General features: G+C 39.6%; 1 protein-coding gene across 1 annotated transcript in view; it reads left to right on the top strand.

Annotated features, from left to right (window-relative positions):
• Positions 1 to 7,581: 7,581 nt before the first annotated feature.
• Positions 7,582 to 25,538, top strand: part of LOC111153653 (carnosine N-methyltransferase 1) — a 37,644-nt gene continuing 19,687 nt past the window's right edge. Inside the window, exons 1-3 of the mRNA XM_022512803.1 lie at positions 7,582 to 7,850; positions 15,768 to 15,963; positions 16,794 to 16,957. Coding sequence (XP_022368511.1) covers positions 7,612 to 7,850; positions 15,768 to 15,963; positions 16,794 to 16,957 — 599 coding nt within the window. The 5' untranslated portion in view covers positions 7,582 to 7,611. The remainder of the gene's footprint in view (positions 7,851 to 15,767; positions 15,964 to 16,793; positions 16,958 to 25,538) is intronic.

Genomic DNA, 25,538 nt, shown 5'->3' with positions numbered 1-25,538 from the left:
CTGCCAAATAAATAAATAAAATCTTAAAAAAAAAAAAAAAACCACAAAGGCAAAACAAGCTAGTTCTAAGATAAAGACTGAACCCATAAAGAGCAGAATAAACGGAAGAGGAATCTCAAGAATAAAAATTATAAATCCTAGAACAAGGATCATGATTACATGGGAACTCTCTTAGTGAGCCAAGGAAGTCCCAAGTGACCTTTTCCTTTTTCCATAAGATTTTTAGGTCAATAGCAATTTGAGTCTGTGTTGATATAAAATCAAGATATTTCACATTAAGAATAAGAAACCATTTGTCTCCACAAACATATTCCTGGGGCAACCTAGTCTCTCAGCTTTGGCTAGCAACATCTGTCTCTCTTCTTGCCCACTTAAGAGTGTTAAATCTCTGTAAATAATTATTTCCAAGTTAATAAGGTTTTCCAAAGTAAAGGGACTTCATGAAACTTGTCTAAGGAGAAGCAAGACCAATTTCACTACAGGCAGTAGACTCAGTGGTTAATAGCTTTCTGGGCCTTGTAGACTTGCTTCCGAATCAGGGCTTTCCCATCCAATAGCTGCGTGACTTTGATAGAGTCACTTGAAGTCTTTATAGTGTTTTCATCTGTTTTGAAAAAAAAAAAAAAAAAGGATGGGAACACTATTGTATTAAGTTATATGCAATTATATATTTGCAGTGTTTAGCATGGAATCTGGAAGTTATAAATGCATTTATTTATTTCACAAAATGGTTATAGAAAATCTTTATGTGCCAGACACTGTACCAGGTGTTGGGGATCTGGGCATGAACAAAACAAATATGCCTCCTACCCTCAAAGAAGTAGGTAAAGCAGCCGATTACAAGGCAAACCAATATAATATATAAATATAAACTTCCAATGGAATATCTTCTCATTGTGTAAGTATAATCCTCTATACTTAGGCTTAGTAGACGAATAGGTCTTCAGATTTTTGAGCCCGTATTTTCAAACATTGAATCGTTATGAAACAGACTTGAGAATTATGAGAGAGTTACTTCATTGGCACATGAGGACAACTAAGGGAGGCTTTCGTTAACCTTTTTACCAAAAGCAGGAAAGCAAGTTCAGACTCTTTGTTCAGATAGTAGAGCATGGAGTTTCCTTCTTTCAGTTCATCCTGTCTATCCACTCCGTATATCAGTGGAAGATCAGCTTTGGAAATGGTGTTCAGGAATTCATCCTGGATACCAAGGGATTTTAAAAAATAGTTTAATAGGGAAGCCTGGATGCCTCAGTTAGTAAAGTGTCTCCCTTTGGCTCAGGTTGTGATCCCAAGGTCCTGGGATCGAGTCCCACGCGGGGCTCCTTGCTCAGTGGGAAGCCTGCTTCTCCCTCTGCCTGCTGCTCCCTCTGCTTGTGCTCTCTCTCCCTTTGACAAATAAATAAACAAAATCTTAAAAAAAAACTGCAGATATAAAACTTGTTGACTCATGGCCCTTTTTTTGAAGAGGAAGAAGAAGACTGCTTGAAATCAAAAGATATTGCCTGTCAAATTATTTTTGAATCATAGAAGGATGTTATAAGAACAATCGTCCAATCTTTGCATTTTATAGATCCGGGCAAAGTCCAGGGAGGTTAGTTGCTGTCCCTAAGGTCATACACCTACTCAAGTCAGGTCAACATCATAGCTCACACCTCCTAAGCCAGATCCGGTGTTTTGACTCCACACTGCGCTGCTCCTTGTCACTTGGACCCAGTCAGCCAGCGTTTACAGTGCTGATTAGTGACACACAAATAGTCATTCTGGAAGTTACATAGATTAGCTCTCTGAACACCATCTCCTTCCACTTTCCTGCATTCCTTCCTCTACCTTAGAGGTTAGAAAGCTGAAAAACAATCCCCACACTCCTTTGTAACTAAGATTCTAACTTGGAAGGCGGACGTGAGCATGATGTGGTATGGCTGCATATGGGGAAATTTGATCTTATGGCAGAAGCATTTGTTTTTTTTCAGGGTGATTGTAGCACAGGCTTTGTTATTTGTATTTGTTTGGTATTTAACATTATAAGTGATGAATGGTGGGCAGAAGTGGGATTAGTGTCCATTGAAACCCTTTCCCTTGGAACAACAGGTATAGCGCTATATTATTTTTGTACGGTATTCAAGCTGGGCTGCCAGGGTTTTCCTAAAAATTTTGTGTGCCAGCGTTTTAATAAATCATTTTCTGCTTCAAATAGCTCAAATGGATTCTGTTGTCTGCAGCTAAGAAATCTGACTCAGGTTGAGTAGCTTCCAACAGAATCTTAGTGATAAAAGTCCTTTAGCAGATTCATAGTTGAGAAGAAAATGGAAATGAAGCAAATTAAGTCTGAAGGCCTGAGAATAGAGGACTGATGGTGTACGTCAAGGTCTGAGTCTGACAGGCTGAGAACCAAGAGCTCTGATGTCCAAGGGTGGAAGAGGCCGATTGTTTCAACTCAAGAAAATTCACCCTTCTTCTGTTTTGTTGTTGTTGTTGTTGTTTGCTGGTTTGTTTTGTTTTGTTTTGTTTTTTGTTTTTGTTGTTGTTGTTGTTGTTCTCCTCAGGCCCCCAGAAGATTGGAGGAAGCCCACCTGCATTGGTGAGAATGATCTTCTGTATTCAGTCCACTGATTCATATGCTAATCTGTTGTCCATACACCCAGCAATAATATTTTACCAGCTCTCTGGACATCTTTTAACCAGTCAAGTTGATGTTTAAAATTAGTGGTTACAGGAGTGCAATATCAGGTAGTGCTAAGTGCTCTGAAGAAAAATAAAAATGGATAAGAGAGCTGGGGTGTACATGAAAAAAAGTAAGACGTCATCTAATAAAAAGTAAATTGTGATATGTTCACCCAAGGACTACCTCATGGCTCTATACAATGTAGATAAAGTTTTGAAACAGTATTTAGTAAAGGAAGCAAGAAATGGTGCCATGAGAAAACAATCAGCCAAATTCAAAATATGGAATATTCTGCAGGTCAAATGATCTAGCTTCCTAAAAAAAAAAAAAAAAATTAAAAAAAAAAAGGCCAAAAAAGGGCATGATAAGAAGAGAAGGGGGGAAAAGCAACAATCCACAAGGTGGGGTTCAATAAAACAAGATTACTAAACTGTTGAGAATTGGTGAAATTGGATGAAGGATTACAATAATATAATAGATTGCCTATTTTTAAATTATTATTTATTTATTTATTTGACAGAGATCAAGTAGGCAGAGAGGCAGGCAGAGAGAGAGAGAGGAGGAAGCAGGCTCCCCGCCGAGCAGAGAGCCCGATGCAGGACTCGATCCCAGGACCTTGAGATCATGAGTGGAAGGCAGAGGCTTAACCCACTGAGCCACCCAGGCACCCCATTTGCCTATGTTTTTATTTCTACTTTTTTTCAGTTTGAAAATTCCCATAATTCAAATTTTTAAAAATAAGAAACGTAATTTACTTAGAAACTTCTTCTGGGCTGAAATGTAAAAATGTATCAATAAGAATAAAGTAGAAGTCACAGGTTTATGTGTCATTTTAAAGACTTTTTGTTTTGACACTATTGTTGATCGGTTTACTGTTGTAAGAAATAATTCAGACAGATTCCATATCCTTCGCTGCAATGGCAATATCCTGCATAACTATCGCACAATCTCTCAATCGGCAAGTTGACCTTGATAGAATCAATGGCCCTTATTCAATTTCACCCGTTTGGTATGTATTCATTTATGCGTATATGGCATATATATTAATTTCTATGCAATTCATCAAAGCGTACATTTGTATGACCTCCACCATAGTCAGGATACAGTTCTGTCACAAGATTTCCTTTCACAGGGGCGCCTGGGTGACCCTGTCGGTTGGTTAATAGTCCGCCTTCAGCTCAAGTCATGATCCCCGGGTCCTGGGATTGAGCCCTACATCGGGCTCCCTCATCAGCAGAGAGCCTGCTTCTCCCTCTCCCTCTGCCTGCTGCTCTGCTTACTAGTGCTCTCTAGCTCTGTGCCAAATAAGTGAAACCCTTAAAAAAAAAAAAAGAAAGAAAGAAAGTTTCCTTTTTACAGCCACAGATACCACCCTTCCACCTCCTTACCATCTCCAAACTCTGGCAGCCAATAATCTGTTCTCCATCTCTATAACTTTGTCATTTCAAGATAAAATATGTAAATGGAATCATATAATATCTGTAAGCCTTTGCGATTTTTCCCCCCACCAACCGTAGTTCTTTTGAGATTCATTTGATTTATTGGGTGTATAAATAAATCTTCCTTTTCTTATTGCCAAGTAAGTATTCTATGGTATGGGTGCGCCCCAGTTTCTTTAACCATTCATCTGCCAAAGGACATTTGAGTTGTTACTAATTTTTGGCCTTTACAAATAAAGCTACCATGAACATTCATGGAAATGAAGTTTTTGTGTGAACCCATTTTTTTTTTTTTCATTTCTCTGGGATCAATGTCCGAGAGTGCAATTACTGGGTGTAAGAAACTGCTATACTTTTTTCCACAGTGGCTGTTCCATTTTACATCCTCATCAGCAGTGTATGAATATATGAGTGTGTGAGTTGTAACTGTTTAACTAATAGTTTTTCAGAATAACTGAAGGAAGAATGATGGCTTTTTGGTCATTAATTCCTGGAGATTAACTGACCTCTTTCGGATGAAAATGTTTCAGCCCAAATGACCCTTTGGTTTGGGGAGATTTCTATAGGAGAAACTCACTGCAAAGAAATAAGGTCAAGGAAGTCCTAAAAGTGTTTTAAAACAAGGCTAAAAATTTATCCTAAGGACCTCTGAAAGCAAGAGGAAAAAAAAAAAAAAAAAGAACACCTATTGAGCAGATATACCAGTCATTTCTCCTTCGTTATCTCATTTATTCCTCTTGATGACCCTGTAATAAGGGTTATATGTCCCATTTTAGAAATAATGTAATCAAGGGGCACCTGGGTGGCTCAGTGGGTTAAGCTCATGACTTTGGCTCAGGTCATGATCTCGGGGTCCTGAGACTGAGTCCCACATCAGGCTCCCTGTTCAGTGAAGAGTCGAATTCTCCCTCTCCATCTGCCCTTTCCCCTGGTGGTGCGCTTGCGCTGTCTCAAATAAATAAAATCTTTTTTTTTAAGAAATAATGTAATTGAGGTCTCAAATTACTTTTCAAACAGTCACAGTTAGCAAACTGGCAAATCGAGACTAAAAAGCTCAGCTTCTAGCTACCTTTAACTCAGTGCAAGAAACATAGGAGGCAATCAACACATTTGTTGAAACGAATGAATGAATAGATGAATGTCAGCTCTGTTGTTTATTTTTTTTTAAGATTTTATTTGACACAGAGAGAGAGATCACAGGTAGGCAGAGAGGCAGGCAGAGAGAGAAGGGGAAGCAGGCTCCCCGCTGAGCAGAGAGCCCGATGTGGGGCTCAATCCCGGGACCCTGAGAACATGACCTGAGCCAAAGGCAGAGGCTTAACCCACTGAGCTACCCAGGCGCCCCAGCTCTGCTGTTAATGTATCCCTTGGCAAGACTATTAATTTCTCTGAGTCTGTGTCTTCATTTGTTAAAGGAAGACAATAATAACACCTCCTTCACAGAGTTGTGAACAAATAAGGTGATACAATAGGGGAAAAAAAAACAATTTGGAAAATGTAAAATGTTGAAAGGCATAAAATTCAGTCAGTGTCATAACCAAATACTGACAAAATACAGGCAGGAGACTTGGCTAGGAAGGTGTAGTGCCAGTAATGTACTCTGTCCCAGGAATCACTTAATTGCTGTTTCCCTATGTTCCTCATCTGTGAAATCACAACTGAGATTAAGGTTGAGCACCTTAATGACACAGACCCTAAGATTCTTACCTAGTAATGAGGCAGGATCAAGCAAGCCTCTACATAAGAAATTAATTTGAAAATGTTGCACCTGGTTGGGTCAGTTAGTTAAGCATCTGACTAGATTTCCGCCTGGGTCCTGATCTCAGGGTTGTGAGATCTAGTCCCTTGTCAGGCTCTGCTCTAATTGTGCGGGCTGCTTGGGATTCTCTCTTTCCCTCTGCCTCTATCCCACCACCCCAGCTCTCTATCTTTCTTTCTCTCTCTCAAAAAGAAAGGTTTGTTATACTTCCCTGGATGATAAAAAGTATTATGCTGATTATAATTATCCATGACATTTTGGCCTTTATTAGGTTATTTAGACCTATACCAATGCATCAAAATTATTACACAGATAATTTGTATATTGATGTGTACATGTATATATGAAAACAGTATTGGTAATAGTTAATAACATGAGACTATATATATAACTTAAAAACACACACACACGGGTCTCTAAGAAAAATCCACACTGGATTATTTCTATCCACAGTGGATAGAAAATGCGGAAGAATGGGCAAGAAATTGATATACTGTGTCTATGTAGGGGATAAAGATGGCTAGGGAGAAGGGCACAGAAACTTCACATTTGTAACCCTTTGTACTTTCCTTTTGAATTCTGGACCACATATTTCTGCATTACTATTAAAAAAAAGACTTAAAATTTTTCTAAAAATCTTGTATAAAAACAGAACATTAACATAGAATAACCCAGGACTTTTTAAAGCTTTGCCCTTAAATTAATAATTTAAATTACGAAAATATGAAACCACTTCCGTTTCAGTATGATTTTATGTTTTTTAATGGAATTTTTGCTTCCTGGGCATGTTTAACTCTTCTGAATAAAGCAATCTTTTCTTTTAGTACTTTTTTATAAGACTGATATGCTGAGTGTAGATAAAATTGAATAAAATGAGTTATTTCCTAAGAATAATATTAAATGTGTGTGAGGCACCTGTTTTAACTATGAGGTCAGAGACAAATGAGATAGAAAGTGTATGTAGATGAAGACGTTAGGTCTTGCACTGCTAAGGGCCACCATTAGATGCCTAGCGCCTTTATTAGGTCATTTAGTGTTGAGGCATTGTGGCTCCTGTGCATTTTGGTGGTCTTCCAAAGCGTGGATACCGGGTAGGGTTTGGCTTTAACATCTTCTTCCTCTGCTGCCATCACCAGTCAGGATCGTAATAGGATTTTCGCAAGCCTCTAAACACTGAAAAGATGATGGTGATTCTCTTCCCTGTGTAATTAAAAATGAAAATATATTTAGAAAATAAAGTTTAAATCTTCCCACTAGATTTTCTTAAATAAAAATTCCTAATAAATTCATCAAAGTTGAACTTTTTTTCTGCTTTTCCTTCCTTTAGACTTGGCTCCAGAATCCAGCACTTTCAAGCTGTTAAACCAACCCACGCGGCTTCCCGCAGGTGCCAGCCCCACCCCAACAGGGATCTCCTCCTTCACTCCTCCCACCTGCCCCTTCGCCCCGCCCATTGGGCGCGTCGTCGTTACGGCAGCGCGCTGTCGCCGAAGCCCGGCAGCAAATGAGCGCAGGCGGCGGCGGCCCTCCGTCGTACCCTCGCAGGCGCATGCGCGCTCGTGCCGGGCGCTCCTGAAGACCTGGCGGAGCCCGGCGCGGATGGAGGCCTGAGGGCGGCGGGGGCGGAGCGCACCGCGAGCTGGGGGCATGTCCGCGGCGGGCGCCGTCTAGAGGAAGGCCGAGCAGCCGCCACCACGCTCTCAGTCGCGGCTAGACGCAAGCGAGCCAGGCCTAGGGCCGCGGCGGCGATGCAGCGACGGCGGCGCCCTCCGCCGCCAGCTTCTCAGCTGCCCGAGGGCTGCGGGGGAGGCGGCGGCGGCCGCAGCGGGAGCGAGGAGGTGGAAGTGCAGTTCTCCGCCGGGCGTTTGGCCTCGGCCGCGGCGGTTTCGGCGGCGGCGGCGGCGGCCGCGCGCAGCACGGAGGAGGAGGAGGAGCGGCTGGAGCGCGAGCACTTCTGGAAGATCATTAATGCCTTCCGCTACTACGGGTAAGAAGCCCGTGGCGGACCCCGGCGCAGCCCATCGAGGTGCCCGCCGGTCGCGGCGGACCTGCCGGAACGGGGGCGCCCGCCGCGCTCGCCCTCGGCCGCCACGCCTCCGGGGCGCCGGGACCGGGCCGCCAGATCTCACCTCGGGGCCCCTGAGTCACCTCGTACCACCTTAGCCCCTCCCGGCCCTGCACAGCCGCGTGTCTGCCGCGCCGTCTGCTGCCCAGCCTCGTGTCTTCCAACCTCGGGATCAGATTAGCTCTCTTGCCTTCCATCCCTCGTTAAAGGTTTGGCTTTCAGGCCGGCGGGGGTGACCGGAAAAGTGCTGTTAACAATTGCAGATAGAAGATGATGGTGGTAAAATCGGCCGGTGCTGGGCATGATCTTGATGTGTTGTCGATGTTCTCCAAACTGAACACACGGGAGAACCCAAGTTCACCTACACGTGGGATGCCGTAGGACGAATTTTCCCAAACTGTTGCCAGTTCTTGTGAGAGCTGCATAAGATTTTCACCCCAACCCCCTTGGCGCTTTGAACGTGCAGGCACATTAGTGGTGAATGATGGCGCTCAGTGTCTTTAACTGGTGGGTGAAATTAAGGTCGAAGGTGGTCCGGATGTTCTAAAATTTGCTAATTATTGAAGAGGGAAATGAGAGAAGGCACAGTAAAGAACCGCTTTTATGATCTTTTATTCTGCAAACATGTATCGAATTCTCACTATGGGCTGGGCACTGTGGTAGGACTTTTAAACTCCCTAACTTCACTTTTCTTCTTTCTGGATAGATGTTAAAATAGCGTAGTCACAACATTATAATTCCAGGATCTGAAAGGGACTTAGATTTTCAGGTAAATAGAGCACTTTTATTCCTGTTAAGAGTTGAGCCCACCGACGACTATGTTCTGAGTCTGCAGTTGGAATGAGATAGGACCCGCACAAGTAAAACTGTTCCCTTAGATGGGCTCCTGTTGTGATTTATGCAAACTAGCTTTTTTTTTTTTTTTTAAATGACTGTGACCTCTTCAAGGGCAGGGACTGAGCCTTATTTATTTTTGTGTCACCAGTGCTTGGCATATGTTGTTGAAGCTCTATTTTTAACAAATAAGACAAGTAGTAGCAAAGAAATACATTTGTCCTTCCCAGATAGCTTGCGAATTTGTGACAAATCGGTTGTTTGTTACTATTTTGAATTCAGAAACTTGCTTAATTAAAGCCTAAAGTGATTTAGAATCTCATTGCATTTTTGTAACATGAGTTTTTTGAAGTACAGAGATCTTGAAATAATTTACTGGCTAAACCCAGGCATAGGAACTAGACTACATTACCTGTGGAGCCCAAAAGGGAATTAACTAATGTGGGGATTTTATTTGGTATCAACAGAGGCAGGAAGGCAGGCAACCACAGAATTGAATTTGATGCAAGTATTGTGTCTTAAGACTCACACAGGGAGGAGAAACAACTAACACTAGATTTAAATAGCTGGGAGAGGTAGATACAGAAAAGTCTGGTACATTTTGCTTTTGAAAAATATAGAAAAGGGTACTGGACTATGTTTGGGAAAGATAGTGGACCCAGATAGTTAAAATGTGTTTCTGTGCTGGCTCTAATATATTAAGACTAATCTAAAATTGATAGTTAAGGTTAGGTATCAAATGGGCCCTTGTGTGGACCAATAGGGACCTTTGACCTGGAAGTAGGGCTCAAGTGTGGCAGTGTAGAGAAGAGTGCTTGTGTGCATATTCTAATGGTTGTGGTATAATTTTCTATACTCTAATCCCTCTTTAGCAGTTTGATATGGGATTGCGGATAATTTCATTTTTTAAAAACAATCCTTCTTATTTGTGTGTATTCTTTATGGAACACTTCCAATAGGGGCACCTGGGTGGTCCTGGAATCGAGAGCCGCATATCGGGCTCTCTGCTTATTAGGGAGTCGTCTTCTCCCCCTCTTTTTGCCTGCCTCTCTGCCTACTTGTGATCTCTCTCTCTCTCTGTCAAATAAATTTTAAAAATCTTTTAAAAAATTATTAAAAAAAAAACACTTCCAGTAGACTGAAGATGGTATTAAAAATATGCTTTAAAAAACATCACTGGAAGGGCTAGGGATATGGAAAGCATTTTGTAGCAGAAAACAAACTTGGTTGTTCCATTGCAACATTTTCTGATCTAGACCTGTCCTGTTCAATACTGTAGTCACTAATCACATCTGGCTAAATTTAAGCTTAAGTTAATCAAAATTTAATAAAATTTAAAATTCATTTCCTCAGTCTTACTAGCCACATTTCAAGTGCTCGTAGCCACATGTGGCTGGTGTCAGCTATATTGGACAGGGCAGATGTAAGCCTTTTCATCACTGCAGTAAGTTCTGATGGACAATCCTATTCTAAACCTTTAGCAAGTACTTCTAAATTTTGGAGAGCTTAGTTTCACTGCTAAATGCCTTTTACTCATTATATAGGGGATTTAGCTTAAAGGTCACAGGGCAAGAGATGTCTTAATATTTTTCCAATGGCTTCTAATTTTGTGTTGCCTACGGGTTTTGCTTAGATAACATATTTTGATTAAGGCAAAAATGATTGTAGCATTGTAGCGAATAGTAAAAAAAAAAAAAAAAGTTGTCATCCCTAAGATACCAGTCTTGTTATGAATGAAGATACTCACATTAGAAGATACTACAGTTGAAAATTAAAGATCTTGTCAGAAACAGCCTACTTTTAGAAATAGCAGTTAGGTAAGATTTTAAAAATTGAGATGTAGAGTTCTTTTGTGCAGGTGCAGGAACAGGCATATAGAAAGGTGAACAGCTTGCCCAGGCTTATACAACCGAATTGTGGTAGAGTCTGGCCTGAAATCCAAGATGGTTCACTGCATTAGTAAGCAGCAATACTAGTAAGACAATTTTAACTTAATATTTTAATAAATTTTGAAGTGGATTGGGTCAGATTTTCCTTCTGAAAAGATACACTTTCCTGTTAAGAATGCTAGAGTAGTTCAACAGGTGCAAAGAAATGGGTCTATGACCTTGGTTCTTGGCTCAGACCCAGTACCAGACCCACCCTGATGAAAGGAGACAGAGTTGGGGGTCACTGCCAAGACCAGCCTTCTGGAGAGAGTTGAAGGTAGAGATACCCTTGAAATATAGCTGGCCACTCTATTTTCTACTCTTAATCACCGGAGGATATGGCCTCTTGCTGCTGACTGAGTTCAGAACCAAAGAGAGTCTGAAGGTCGTAAAACATTCCTTTAAAGCAGCATTGGGAAATTCTTTAAAGGGCCAAGCAATGAATATCTTAAGGTCAGAGGGCTAGGTGGTCTCTGTTATTAAGTATTCAACTCTGCCCCTGTGTGAAAGCAACCATAGGCAGTATGTGAACAAACGGAGGTGGCTACGTTCCAGTAAAAGTCTTTACAAAATGGACCTAGTAGCCAGGGGGACATAGTGTACCCACCCCTGCCTTAAATTACATAGGTAGTGTAAGCATTTCCAGAATAGTGAAGTTAGCCGCATTTAAAATAGTATAAAGAGTGGACTCTTGTGTCAGCTTCAGTAAGACCTCACTTGTTTCAGGAGACTCACTGTGGATGTATGTTATGGACAGTTTTGTGGACCATTAAAAATCAAGGGTTAAGAGGGGCGCCTGGGTGGCTTAGTGGGTTAAAGCCTCTGCCTTCGGCTCAGGTCATGATCCCAGGGTCCTGGGATCGAGCCCCGCATTGAGCCCTGCATCGGGCTCTCTGCTCAGTGGGGAGCCTGCTTCCTCCTCTCTCTCTGCCTGCCTCTCTGCCTACTTGTGATCTCTGTCTGTCAAATAAATAAAATAAAATCTTTAAAAAAAAAATCAAGGGTTAGGAGATATGCTGCAACTCGCCCTGTTCTGTGTAGTTACCTCACTTCTGTATCAGTAATTGACAGCAGATATGTGTGGGCTCTATGGACCATTCCATAACTTACCTCAGCTACCCGGCAATCGTGGAAGTTAAGTAGTCCTCATGGAGAATGAAAAATGGCACCAAGGGGGTATATAACTGAGTTTTTATTGATTATTTGCATAGGCTGAAATCTGGAGATTCAGTTGGGACAAACACAAGATTTGTATTTTAGATGAATTCGTTGGGTATTCGTGGTAGACTTTGGGGACAGCATTCCTAGGGAGCAGGCCTCTTGGGAATCTTTGAGAGACCTAATGAGGGCCTGAGAGAGGTAGTGATTTGCAGAGAGTTTATGAAGTAGAATCAAAAGGATCTGGAGCTTGTGGTTGTGGGGTCTGTGAGAAGAGGCATTTTAGGATGACTCATTCGTTTCTGACTTGAGTGGATGTATGGTATACCATTCATCAATGTCAGCCATACAGGAAGAAGTGCAGGGGTTTTATTGGGGTGGGAGGTGATCATGTGCTAAGTTCAGTTTCGATATGTTGAATTTTGAGATATGCTGAGAGGAAGGTTATGGGGCATCCAGTGCCCAAGAATACTAGAAATGAAGTACTGTGAGACTATTTAACCAGTGGGCTCTGAGTTGTAACCCTTCATGACTCTGCTGTTTGCCTCACACATAATGGTCACCTTAAATACTTCCTTTAGTGTCCTACTCTATTTTATAGGAATGTAAATTGATATGATCCTTCTGAAAATCAGTTTGTATCAAGAACCTTAAAAATACTTACCTTTTTTTCTTAAAAAAAAAAAAAAGATTCATTTATTTTATTGTGAGCGAGGGATGGGTGGGGTAGGGGAGGTGTGGGGGTGTGGAGGATCAGGGGAAGAGGGAAAGGGAGAGAAGCAGACTCCCCACTGAGCTCGGAGCCCACTCCGGGACTCCATCCCACAGCCCATGAAATCATGACCTGAACTGAAACGAAGAGTCAGACGCTTAACTGACTGTGCCACCCAAGCACCTCAATACTTGTCCTTTCTAAGTTGGTATTTCTTCCTTGGGGAATTGGTACTGTTTTTGTCTTTCTAAAATATAGACAGATTTGGAACACAGAAAAGTTCATCATATAGACAAGTGAAAGTATCTAGATGCCTAGGGAGAAGTACTAAGTAAATTTTGGTTGCATAGATGGGATAATGAACAGTCATTACAGTCATTTGCCCTGTAGTCATTAGAGAAGTTTTTTCTGATCTGGGAAAATTCTTTGATAAAGATGAAGAATTACAGGTGCTTCTAAAAAGTTGATGTGCATGTGAACCCTTTGGAGAGCTTGTGAAACGGCAGATCGCATTTCAGAGGTGTTAGGTGGGGCCTGAGCTGCTTCGATTCTAGTTATCTCCAAGTGAAGTGCTGTTCTCTGTATCACATTTTGACTAGAGAGGCACTTAAATGGCTTTAACAACAGCAAGGAGAAATAATGCCAAAAAGTTAGAATTGATTCTTTTTAAAGAGGGATTATCAGTAGCTTTTTTTCCTCGAGTACTTTTAATTCTCTACATTTTTTGTATTTTCATTGTGAACGTATTAGTTACAAAACTGAGGTGTACCTACCATGTTTGAGCTGTGTTTTATTTAGGCCCTGGGCTAAGTGATTTGTGTGCATTATTTTGTTACATTTTCAGTGAAATGCCATTGGATTGGCAGAAGAATGTAATAGTATGTAACCTTGTGGGGTTTTATGGCTATTTTCCAGAGTAATCCATTTTCAGTGACTTAGTGGTGGGCCTGGCTTTTATTAAATCTCAGGAAATGTTAGCTTCTCTAGTCATCGTCAGTGTTGTTGTTATGTATTACCTTGTTCTTTATGTGAGACAGTTGGGACACAGAGAAAGGAAGTAACTTGCCAAGGGTCACATAGCAATAGGTGGCATAACCTGGATTTCAATCCAGTTTGACTCCACAGCTCACTATTACACTGTCTCTTTGGGGGACAAAAGCAAACATCAACGTAGCCACTGGCAACTTAATCTTTTCCCATTACCCTGCCATTCCCTCCTCGCCCCTGACCACCACAACCACCACACACAAGCTTCTAAAGACCTGGTCAGGTTATTGCTTCACTCAAGAGCTTCTTCAGAGCGTCTTAATTATTATCCAGAAATTAGAGAGTAATTTGGCATAAAAACGAGACAGTTACTTGGGTGAATAGAAAGATTCGGACAACCAAATGAAAAAGTGTTTTTCATTTTCATTTAGTATGGAGTAAATGCCAAAGAACATTGAGAAGAAACTCAAACACTTAACTTATTTGTTTGTATGTATAAAATGCAAAGAATGATGCAGTGAATACCCATGCACCTAACACCTGGTATGCAAAAAAATCCTTTCCCCTGAAAGAACATCACTTTCTTTAATTTTCATTTCCTTGATTTCTTTGTAGTTATTTTTTATGTATGTTCAGTCCCTGTAATATTATTTTAATATATGATAGAATTGTACATTGTGTGTTTTTCTGCAACTTGCTTTTTTCAACAGATATTTACATTCATGAGTTTTCTCCATATTGTGTATAGTTGTAGTTGATTAATTTAATAGCATTCCGTTGTACTGCACTTCATTCATTTTACTGGTGATGAACCACTAGGTTGTTTGCAGATTTCTTGTTTGTTATATATAACCGTGCTAGTAAGAAGATAGTTAATGTTTCATGGTGCCCATTTGTAAGAGTTTCTTGAGTATATGTCTAGGACTGTAATTGCTAGGGAATGTGCATACTAAGCTGTACTTGGGTAATGCTAAATTATGTTCCAAAGTGGTTGTACTAATTTATGCACCTCTCATCAATCAGTATGTATATATATTCAAGTTACTCAGTATTTTTGGAATATTTCCTATAGTCAAGCTTTTAGATTTTGCCCATGTGATTGATATAAAATGGCAGTCATTACAAATGTAATAATCAGCTTTTTAAAATGGTGGGGTTTGGGACGCCTGGGTCGCTCAGTTGGTTAAGCGGCTGCTTTTGGCTCAGGTCATGATCCCAGTGTCCTGGGATCGAGTCCCTCATCTGGGCTCGTTGCTCAGCAGGGAGCCTGCTTCTCCCTTTGCCTCTGCTGCCCCTCTGCCTGCTTGTGCACTCTCTCGCTCGCGCTCTCTCTCTCTGACAAATAAATAAAATCTTTAAAAAATAATAAAATGGTGGGGTTTTTTGTTTGTTTTCAGGTTTGGTTTTTTTTTTTAAGATTTTTTAATTTATTTATTTGACAGACAGAGATCACAAGTAGGCAGAGAGGCAGGCAGAGAGAGAGGAAGGGAAGCAGGCTCCCTGCTGAGCAGAGAGCCTGATGCAATGTGGGGATGTCAATGTGGGGATGCGGGGCTCTGATCCCAGGGTCCTGGGATCATGACCTGAGCCGAAGGCAGAGGCTTTAACCCACTGAGCCACCCAGGTGCCCCTGTTTTCAGGTTTTGTAAATTGGTCATCTCCAAAGTGACCTTTAGAGTTATTTGGAAACTTCTGGAATGCAAATCGTGAATACTATCATGTAAAATGCTATAGAACTTCAGTTTTTCCTCTGTTTACTACTTTTGTAGTACATAAGATCCTTTGTGTTTTTAGAAAAAATTCTTCTTGGTTGGTTCTTAATTTCAAAACACATTTTGTATATTCTAAAGTAATTTCAGAGCAGTGTTCTGTTTGATGGTATTCATCTATTTTGCTGAAAATTTTAAGTTTGGAAATGAAAATCATAAAAATAAACTAATTGTACATTAATCCTCTTTATGTTTTCTTTTTCCCTTCTAAATGGTGCAAATGTTTACTTTCTTATAAACTGTCTTTTGTTTGGTTGCTTAGAGAATTTGTAATAAGGTAAAAACTTAAAACTTCCTAAGTTGATATCGTTTAAGAAACCAAAAGATTGTAAATCACAGGACAGTATCCCGACATTATAAAGGGATAATTGTACAGAAAGACAACCTTAAAATAAGATTGGCCCTGGTGAGAATTCTTTTGCCAATTTAAAAAACACCTTTTATGTTTTAGCACCAGTATGCATGAGCGAGTGAACCGAACAGAAAGACAATTTCGATCACTTCCAGATAATCAACAGAAACTACTTCCTCAGTTTCTTCTTCACTTGGACAAGATTCGGAAATGCATTGATCATAATCAAGACATACTACTGACCATTGTGAATGATTGCATACATATGTTTGAAAATAAAGAATATGGAGAAGATGTATGTGAAAGTTTGTTCTATTTTTATTTTAGGGTTTAATCTCTGCATTTTGAGGTCTTTATCTTTCTGGATTTCATTTTTATATTTTGCATGGGCCATTTGCTCTACTCAGAGAATATTTTCACTTACATGTTCAAGTATTTGATTAGACTTTTTAGAATAGTATGCCAGAAACTGATTTGTTCGCAGATTTTTTTTTTCCCTAAAGTAGTAAGGTAATTGTTCGCATATTGCTGTATGATTCACATTGTGTTCTAACTGTTCTAGCATATAGAGTTAGTGACTTTAACTTTTATAACCAACTTTTTAGCTGTGTAAAATTAATTTCCCTTGCTTAAAATCATTTTCAGTATCTTGTATCGATACTTTTACTTTAAGAAGTTATTTTCACTTATAAATCTCAAGGGACTGGCAGTAATAGAGACTGAAGTCCTTTTTTTGTATCCACAGGATGGATACAGTTGGGCCACTCCTGTGTGAGCCTCTCCATGCTGCCCCGTCAATGACCTGGAGGGACTTTCTTCCCTCTCTTAGAGAGAGAAGATGTTCCATCTCCATAGCAGCTCAGTTCTGGTCCTCTCCTGAGTAAAGACTGCTTAATTATATGGTGGTTTCATGATTATGGACCTTAAATCTATTGAGGGTAGAAGTGAGACCACCAAACTCTTTTCATGTAGGATCTCAAGCTGCACTTGAACCCTGGTTGAGGTGAGAGGCTAGTGATTTATCCACTAAACCATCCATATAGCCCTGTAGTAGCATGTCTGTTTGATCATATTCAAGACTGATTCCTTGGTCAGAAGCTAATTGATTTCTGTTTTTTTAAACAGGGGAATGGAAAGATTATGCCAGCATCTACATTTGACATGGATAAATTAAAATCTACACTGAAACAGTTTGTGAGAGACTGGAGTGAAACTGGGAAAGCAGAGAGGGAAGCCTGCTACCAACCAATCATTAAAGAAATTTTAAAAAATTTTCCGAAAGAAAGATGGTAAATAGTATCTTATTTTTAACCAGTTTCTTTAAGATATGTAAGCACTCAGTTTCTCTGTAAGAAATTCCACAGTCCTGATTCATGTTTGTAGTTGCTGCATGCCTGTATTTTTCCACATAAGGCTGTGTGGTGGTGTCTATGTTCGTAGATGCTTTGTGTGAGGTTGTAGTCAATATTTTGAATACTCAGTTTAGCACTGAAGGGAAATCACTCCATCTGGAAATTAATAAGGTTAGATTGAGTGTTCATTATCAATGATTTTTTTTTTATAATTTGCTAATGGCAATGCAAGAAGCTGCACACTTTGCATTTTCCTCGTTATGACAGACTTGTAAGTGGATAAGGGATCTGTAGCTTAGAGCAGAGATTCGTTTTTTGTGCCATGAAAAGCCTCAGCAGTCCACTTTTTGGAATAGCATTTATAAACGAATCAAATAAAATGCATAAGATTGCAAAGAAACCAATTTTGAAGATTAGTTATCAAAATATTAAAAAGCACATTTGTGCTGGAACGTGCTTTGTATCCTGTATCGCATTAAATCAAATCTAGCAGCAGGTGTAATTACTGTATCTTTGAAAATACCACAGTTTGTGTTATTTTGAGAATCTCAACAACTTCAAAATGACTTCAAGACAAGTTGCATTTTATAGTGCTCATATACTCTACCTAATCACCAATTCTTAACGTTTTACATTTTATTATTTCTTCTTCCTACTTCCCTCCCTCCTTCCCCTGTTTGATGATTATGTCTAAAACCACATATATGCACAATTACTACTTAAGCCATTTGAAAGATCAGTTTGTATATATCATTTTTTTTTAACCTTTTAATACTTCAGAATTCATTTCTTAAGAGCAAGGATATTTTCTTACATAAAAACAGTGTATTTATCAGATTGAGAAAATTTAACTGAGAATACTGTTTTCTGATCTACAGTCTGTATTCAAGTTTTATAAAATTATCCTGAAAATGTTCTTTATAACACTCTTCTGTCCGGTCTAGAATCCAGCCCTGGATATTATATTACATTTCATTATAACATCTTAGTCTTTAATCTGGAACAGTTCGTTAGCCTTTCTTTGACCATGACATTGGCGTTTTTGAAGAAGATAAGGAAGTCATTTTATGGAATATTCGTCAGTTTGAGATTATTGATGTTTCTTTCTTTCTTTCTTTCTTTAAGATTTTATTTATTTATTTGACAGAGAGAGAGAGATCACAAGTGGCAAAGAGGCAGAGAGAGAGAGAGAGGGGGGGAAGCAGGGCCCCACTGAGCAGAGAGCCCAATGTGGGGCTCGATCCCAGGACCCTGAGATCATGACCCGAGCCGAAGGCAGAGGCTCAGCCGACTGAGCCATGCAGGTGCCCCTATCTGATGTTTCTTTATGATTGGATCTGGATTATATGCCTCTTTTCAAAATAATACATAATTGATATGTAATTGATCGTTCTTCTCAGGATATCCCATTGAAAGTCATACAGTGTCTGCCTTAGAGTTGTCAGCCATTGATGATTCTTGCATGAACTGGTCTGTCCTGTGCTGATTATGGAATGGTGCTTTTCTAAATTTATAATCATCAGTCAGCATTCTACTGTATCTGTAAACTATTACCTGAAAAGACAAATGGTTCCTATTTTATTCAGTGGGTTATGATCCGTTACTATTGGTTTTTTATTGTCATTGCTGCCTCAGATTTAGCAAGTGTGGGAATCCCTTCAAGTTGGCCCCTGTGTCCTTTCATGTGGCCCAATTCTTTTTGAGCGCTTCCTTATTTTCTGGCACAGTAAGGTATTTCAGTCCCATCATGTACCTTCCCTACTTTAGTTCTGGAATTGGATATTTTTCCAAGGACCTGTTTCCTTTAATGTGGAATTGTTTGTAGAAACCAAGATCTGGCACTAGGCATGTTCGTTGTTACTAAGGTGTCACAGCTTTTGAGCCTTTCGGTAGGTAGAGAACACACACATAGACACATACTAGAAAGCATTCATTCATACTTATTCCTTCAGTTCCAGTCCAACCCCAAAGGTTTCCTTCTTGGCTTCCCCTGTTCTTTATATCTGTCTGCCTTTTCCTACAGTGAGAGCCTGGCTTCTGACAACATCAGTACATTTACTCATTCACTCAGTCCTGTAGTACTCACATAATGGTTTCAGAATTGCTGCCTCCATACTACTATGAGAAACAAACTGCCGGCAGGTGTTTAGGATTTGCTAGCAATTATTTTTTCCCCTAAGTGAAGAGTATTCGCAAAAATATTCTTCACAAGTTACTGACATAAGCTTTGCTTCAACCCCCTATCCTCAGTGTGGTTGTGTTTTTTATTTGAAATTCAGTATATCGAGGTTTATTTTTCTGTTTGCTTTCCATTTTTAGGGTTCTGTCTTGCCCCCACTCCCCATGCTTGTTCATTTAAATTTACCTTTTGATTTGTGTGCTCTCAGTTATCAACTTGTGATATCCAGAAAAAATGGTATTCCCTTCCCTGTTCCTTTAGTAGCCATCTCAACACCGTATTCTCAGTCCCACATCCCGTGTAGGTAATCAGTATCATTAATTTCTTGTTTATCCTTCTTGTTTTTATTTTTTCTTTTTTTTAAGATATTTAAAAAATTTATTTATTTGACGGGTAGAGATCACAAGTAGGCAGAGAGGCAGGCAGAGTGAGAGAGGAGGAAGCAGGCTCCATGCTGAGCAGAGAGCCCAATGCGGGGCTCGATCCCAGGATCGTGGGCTCATGACCCGAGCCTAACCCACTGAGCCACCCAGGCACCCCTATTTTTTGTTTCTTATGTAAGCGGATACAGGTGTTTTCTTCTTAATTACCTCCTTTTGTTTCATGCACAAAATGCAGTAGCATTCTGTGTATTTTATGTTGCACTCTGCTTTTTTCACTTAGCAATGTGTCTTAGAAATCGCTACATAGCAGTGCATGGAGATGCTCCTCAGCCTTTTTTACAGCTGTGAAGTACTTCAACCAATCTCCTGTATGTGGTTATTTAAGTAGTTGGCAGTATCTTATATATTAATTATGTTATAAATTATGTTACAGTTAATAACCATATGCATGGGTATTTTTGTACTGTTGGAAGTGTATCTATAGTATAAATTCTTAGACATGGGATTGCTGAGTCTGAAAGGTAAATGCATAAGTAGTGTGGTGTGTTAGTCACCTATTGTGTGCAACAGATTACCACAAACTTAACTGCTTAAAACAGCATACATTTATTATTTCACAGTTTCTTTGGTCAGAAGTCTGGGCATAGCGTAATTGCATCCTCTGCATAGGATTTTACAGGGTTGCAATCCAGATGTCTCCTGGGCTGTGTTCTCATCTGGAGGCTTGACTGTGGAAATACCTGTCTCCAAGCTCACTCATGTTGTTGGCAGACTTGACTTCAGTGTGTGTGTGTGGGACTGAGGGCTCTGGCTTTGTTTTAACGGCCTTGGAAACCTGCCTCAGCTCCTAGAGGCCAGGTGCCATTCCTCGTCTTGTGAGCTTTCCCAGAATGGTCACTTCATCAAGCAGGCAAGGAGAGTCTTAGAGCAAGCAGGCTTTCAGGGGAGTCTTCTATAATGTGGAGTCATCGCAGGGGTGGCTGTTGGTTAGAAGCAAGTCATAGCTCCCCGTGCACACTAAAGGGAGGGGATTATAAAAAGGCGTGGACACCGGTAGGTGGGGGCCGCTTTCGGGCCTGTGCCAGTTATTGCCGCATATGCCTGTAGGGGTTGTACTGTTTTCGCCTTCTTGCCGGCTATTTATGAAAGTGCCTGTTTACTCATAGCTTTGCCAGATACCGTACTACCTAGCTTTTGAACTTTTGCCAACCTAATGGGTGGAGAAACGTATCTTGGCCTACTTCTCATTTGCACTTCTTATTATGAATGAAATTGAGTATCTTCATATGTTTAAGGGCCATTTTATACTGGGTTTTGAGAACTACATACATATTCATGTTTTCCCCCTCATTTAAAAATGTTGAGGTGCGGGGTGCCTGGGTCGTTCAGTCATCTGCCTTCAGCTCAGGTCATGATCCAGGGTCCTGGGAGTGAATCCCACATGGGGCTCCCTGCTTGTCAGGGAGTCTGCTTCTCCCTCTCCCTGCCACTCCCCCTGCTTGTACAAGCTCACTTGCGCGCACGCACTCTCTCTCTCTCTCACTCTCTGACAAATAAATAAAATCTTTAAAAAAATACATAAATAAAGTTGAGGTAAAATGCATAGAGCAAAAGTGAGGGTTTTAAAGTAAACAATTTGATGGTATTTAGTAGATGCATAGTATTGTGTATCCATCGTCTCTACAGAGTTTGAAAACATTTGCATGAACCCAGAATAAATCCCATACTCATTAGGTAGTTATCTTCCATTCTCCTTACCCCACCCCCGACCTCTGTCAGCAGTTTAACTATGAGGTGCCTAGATGTGTTTTTCTTTGAGTTTATCCTACTTGATGTTTGTTTTACTTTGGAAGGTTTGGGTAGGTAAGTATCACCAAATCAAAGATTGTTTGCTCTTATTTTTTTTTTCTTCTGGGACTTGAGCTGCTTGTACATGAAACTGCTTGACCATGTCTCTCAGGTGTCAGATGACTCTTTTCTCATTAACTCTTTATATTTTAGTTTGGATAATTTCTATTGACCTTACTTGAATTTTACTGATTGTTTATTATCCCAGTCTATTGATAAACTCATTGAAAGACTTAACTCTGCTGCCAAATTAAAAAAAAAAATGTCTAGGGCTTCCATATATACATACATTTCTGTGTGTGTTCTCTCTGTGCTCACATTTCCTATTTGTGCGTGTGATCGACCTTTTCTCCTTGATGCTTTAATGTATTTTTTATGGTTAGTTTCAAATCCCTGTCTGATAATTCCAACCTATGTGCTTTTTGTGGGTCAGTTCTGATGATGGTTTCCTTTCATATCAGTGGGTTACATTTTTGTTCTGGTTGGCATGTCTCATTTTTTGTTGAATGCCAGATGATGTATGTAAAAGAATACAGAAATTGAAGTAAATAATAATGACAACTAGGAAAAAGGCATTCTCCTTTTGCAAGCTGTGAGCTTGGAGGGGCAAGTGAAACTTGTGTTTTTAATTTTTAATATTATTACATATATTAGTTGCTTCAATCACCTAAGAAAAAATAGTCTATAAACCTTTCATCTAGAAATGTGGCAATGTAACAATTGTCGCTTTCTAGAAAATGAAGTAGTTTCTAAGTTTTCCTCTGCATCTCACCATTTACTTCTTGTACATTGATTTTGGTATCTTTCCTGTGGTAGACTAATAGAAAGATCTTTGCAATGTTAAGAAACACTCAGACTCTCAGGCATGAAAATATAGTTACTTCTTCAGTGGTAAATGAACTGCTGTGTCCACAGGAAGCCTTTGGTGTATCGGAAGTATCATCTGCAAAGTATAGGATTCGGACTTTTGTATCATTAGGCCGGCCTCTAACAGGTAACGGCTGCTAGTGCACCTGGCTTGGACCTCTGCATGGGAATGCCATGTAGGTTATCTGTAGCTGACGCCATGAAAAGCACCCACTGTTTTTTAACTTATGGCCAGTACATTTTTCACATGCTCTGCTATAGTTACCTGCTGAACACACAGTCGATGGGGTAATAGATTCATTATAGACTTGCGATTCCTGTGTCACCTAAAACCTTCGTTGTTTTCATTCCATCGTTGATGACGACTGTGACACTTCACTGATCTCTCTTTCTTTCGTTCTTTCTTTTTTAAGATTTTATTTATTTGACAGAGAGAGAGAGAGCACAGGCAGGGAAGCAGGAGAGGGAGAAGGCGGCTCCTTGCTGAGCAGGGAGCCCAACACGGGGCTTAATCCCAGGACCCTGGGATCCTGACGTGAGCTGAAGGCAGACGCTTAACTGACTGAGCCATCCAGGGGCCTCTCACTGATGATCAATTCTAAAAGTAATAATTCTTCAATCTGATTTATAGCGTCCTGAGTCTGAGACCCAGAAATAACTCAGGTAGTGAGTGACATTGAGAGCACAGGTGAAGTTATTATTCCAGCCACGTTATCACTCAAAAAAAAAAAAACCAACCAAAAAACGAAAAACCAGTGCTTCCATTGCTCGTTTCTACATGTCCAAATATCTGATGTACAAGATTCAGAAGTAATGTGGTAATAATAATTCACTGACTTTTTAAAAAAAGATAAAATTTAGGAAGTTTCTAATGACATGTTTTTCTGGAAAGAAGTTTATTGATAGGCTTCAAAGCTAGGCACATTTCAAATACTTCAGCTACTAGAAATGCTTGAGACATTTAAGAAGCTTTTAATTTATATTATTAGTGTCCACAGACTTGTTAACGAATTTTGTGATTCCCAGTTTTATCAGTGAAGCTACAGTATGCTTGGGTTTCCTAATTTCTTATAACACTGACTCTTTTATGCTTTTTGTCATCATTATTATATTTGGATTGAAGATGATTTGTCAGAGATGAAATTGTGTGGTCTTTGTGATCTTTGACCCTTTTTTTTTGCATATATTGATTTTTTGTTGGATATGTGATTTGCAAATATTTTCTCCAGTTATATAGGTTGTCTTTTCACTTTCTTGATGTCCATTGATGTATAAAATTGTATAATTTTGATGAAGCCCAATTAATCTATTTTTTCTTCTGGTGCTAGTGTTTTTCAAACTAGTGTTTTTCAAATTTGGTGTCATGAAGATTTTCTCCAGTACTTTCTTCTAAGAGTTTTATAGTTTTAATTCTTAAGTTTATATCTTTGATCCATTTTGAGCTCATTTTGTATGTGGTATATTTTTTTTACACAGAGATAACTGGTTTTCCCAGCACCATTTTTTAGACTGTCCTTTCCCCATTGAATAGTCTTGGTACTATTGTTGAAAATCAATTGGCTATACACGTGAGGGTTTATTTCTGGGCTCTTTGTTCTATTGGTCTGTACGTTGCCCCTTACAGCAATTCCATAATATTTTAATTTCTGTAGCTTTGTAAGTTTTGAAGTCAAGAAGCATTAGTCCTTCAGTTTATTCTTTTTCAAGATAGTTTTGGCTATTTGGGGCCCCTTGCAATTCCGTATGAATTTCAGAATGAACTTTTTCATTTTTGTGAAAAGGCTATTGGAGTTTTATTAGGCATGATGTTAACTGAGTAGCTTGGTTTGGATAGTATTGATATCTTAACAATGTTAAATCTTCCTTCCATGAACACAGAATGTCTATTTAGATCTTTAATTTCTTTCACCACTGTTTTGTAGTTTTCAGTGTACAAGTCTTTCTTGACCTTGGTCAGATTTATTCCTAAAGTATTTAGTTCTTTTAGATGTTACTATAAACGGAATTGTTTTCCGAATTTCCTTTTGGATTATTCATTGCTGTTGTATAGAAACACATTTTTTAATGTCTTGATTGTGTAACCCTGCTGCTTTGCTTAATTTATTAGCTGGAGGGGCTTTCTTGTGGATTCTTGGCAGTTTTCTACATACAGATTCATAGCATCTGGGATTGAGGTGGTTTACCTCTTCTTTTCCCTTCCATACGTCTGGCCAGAACTTGTAATACAGTGTTGAACACCAGTGGTGAAAGGGGGCATCCTTATCATGTTCTGGGTCTTAGAGGGAAAACTTTCGTTTTTTCACCGTTGAGTGTGACGTTAGCTGTAAGTTTTTCTTAAATACCCCTTATCGTATTAAGGAATTTGGGGTGCCTGGGTGGTTCAGTCATTAAGCATCTGCCTTCAGCTCAGTTCATGATCGCAGGGTCCTAGGATCCAGCCCAGCATCATGCTCCCTGCTCAGTGGGAAGCCTGCTCCTTCCTCTCCCAATCCGCTTGATTGTGTTTCTTCTCTCACTGTGTCTCTCTCTGTCGAATAAATACAAGTCTTTAAAAAAAAAAAAAAAATTTCCCTCTGTTTCTAGTGTCATGAGCATTTTTATCAAGAAAAGAAAACGTCTTTTCTGTGTCAAGTGAAATGATCATGTTTCTTTCCTTTTGTTCAATTAATGTGATATATTACATTGATTGACTTTTTTTTGTTGAACCACCCTTGCATTCCTTGCATAAATTCCTTTCAGTCATGGTGAATAATCCTTTTAATGTGTTGTTGGATTCAATCTGCTAATATTTTGTTGAGGATTTTTACACCTGTATAAAGGGTATTATTAATCTGTTCTCTTTTTCTTTTGTGAAAATTCTTGTGAATTTTCTTTTCCTGGGATGTTATCTGATTTTAGGATAATGTTGGCCTCATAGAATGAATTATAGGAAGTGTTCTTTAATTTTTTGGGAGTTTGAGAAGAATTGGTGTTCATTCATCATTAAATAGTTAATAGAATTTACCTCTAAAACCATCTGGTCGGGACTTTTCTTTGTTGGGAGACATCTTTGTCTCTTTAACGATGGGCTATTGAGGTGGAAATGTTAAAATACGCTTTTAACTTTTCTTTAGGATATGAAGCCTTCCTCAATAATGCTTCTTTTGAAAACTGTAGGCTTTAGTTGGAGTGAATAGCTAAAAATCACACGGTTTTTAAAGGCTCCCTGTGTTTACTTTAATGAATGCTACAGGTTAGTCTT

Source organism: Enhydra lutris, unplaced genomic scaffold, assembly GCF_002288905.1.
Source record: "Enhydra lutris kenyoni isolate GAN:26980312 unplaced genomic scaffold, ASM228890v2 scaffoldscaffold33, whole genome shotgun sequence".
NCBI classification, from domain to species: Eukaryota; Metazoa; Chordata; class Mammalia; order Carnivora; family Mustelidae; genus Enhydra; species Enhydra lutris.
Note: the sequence above shows the minus strand (reverse complement) of the source record. Positions and strands in the feature narration are given on the sequence as shown.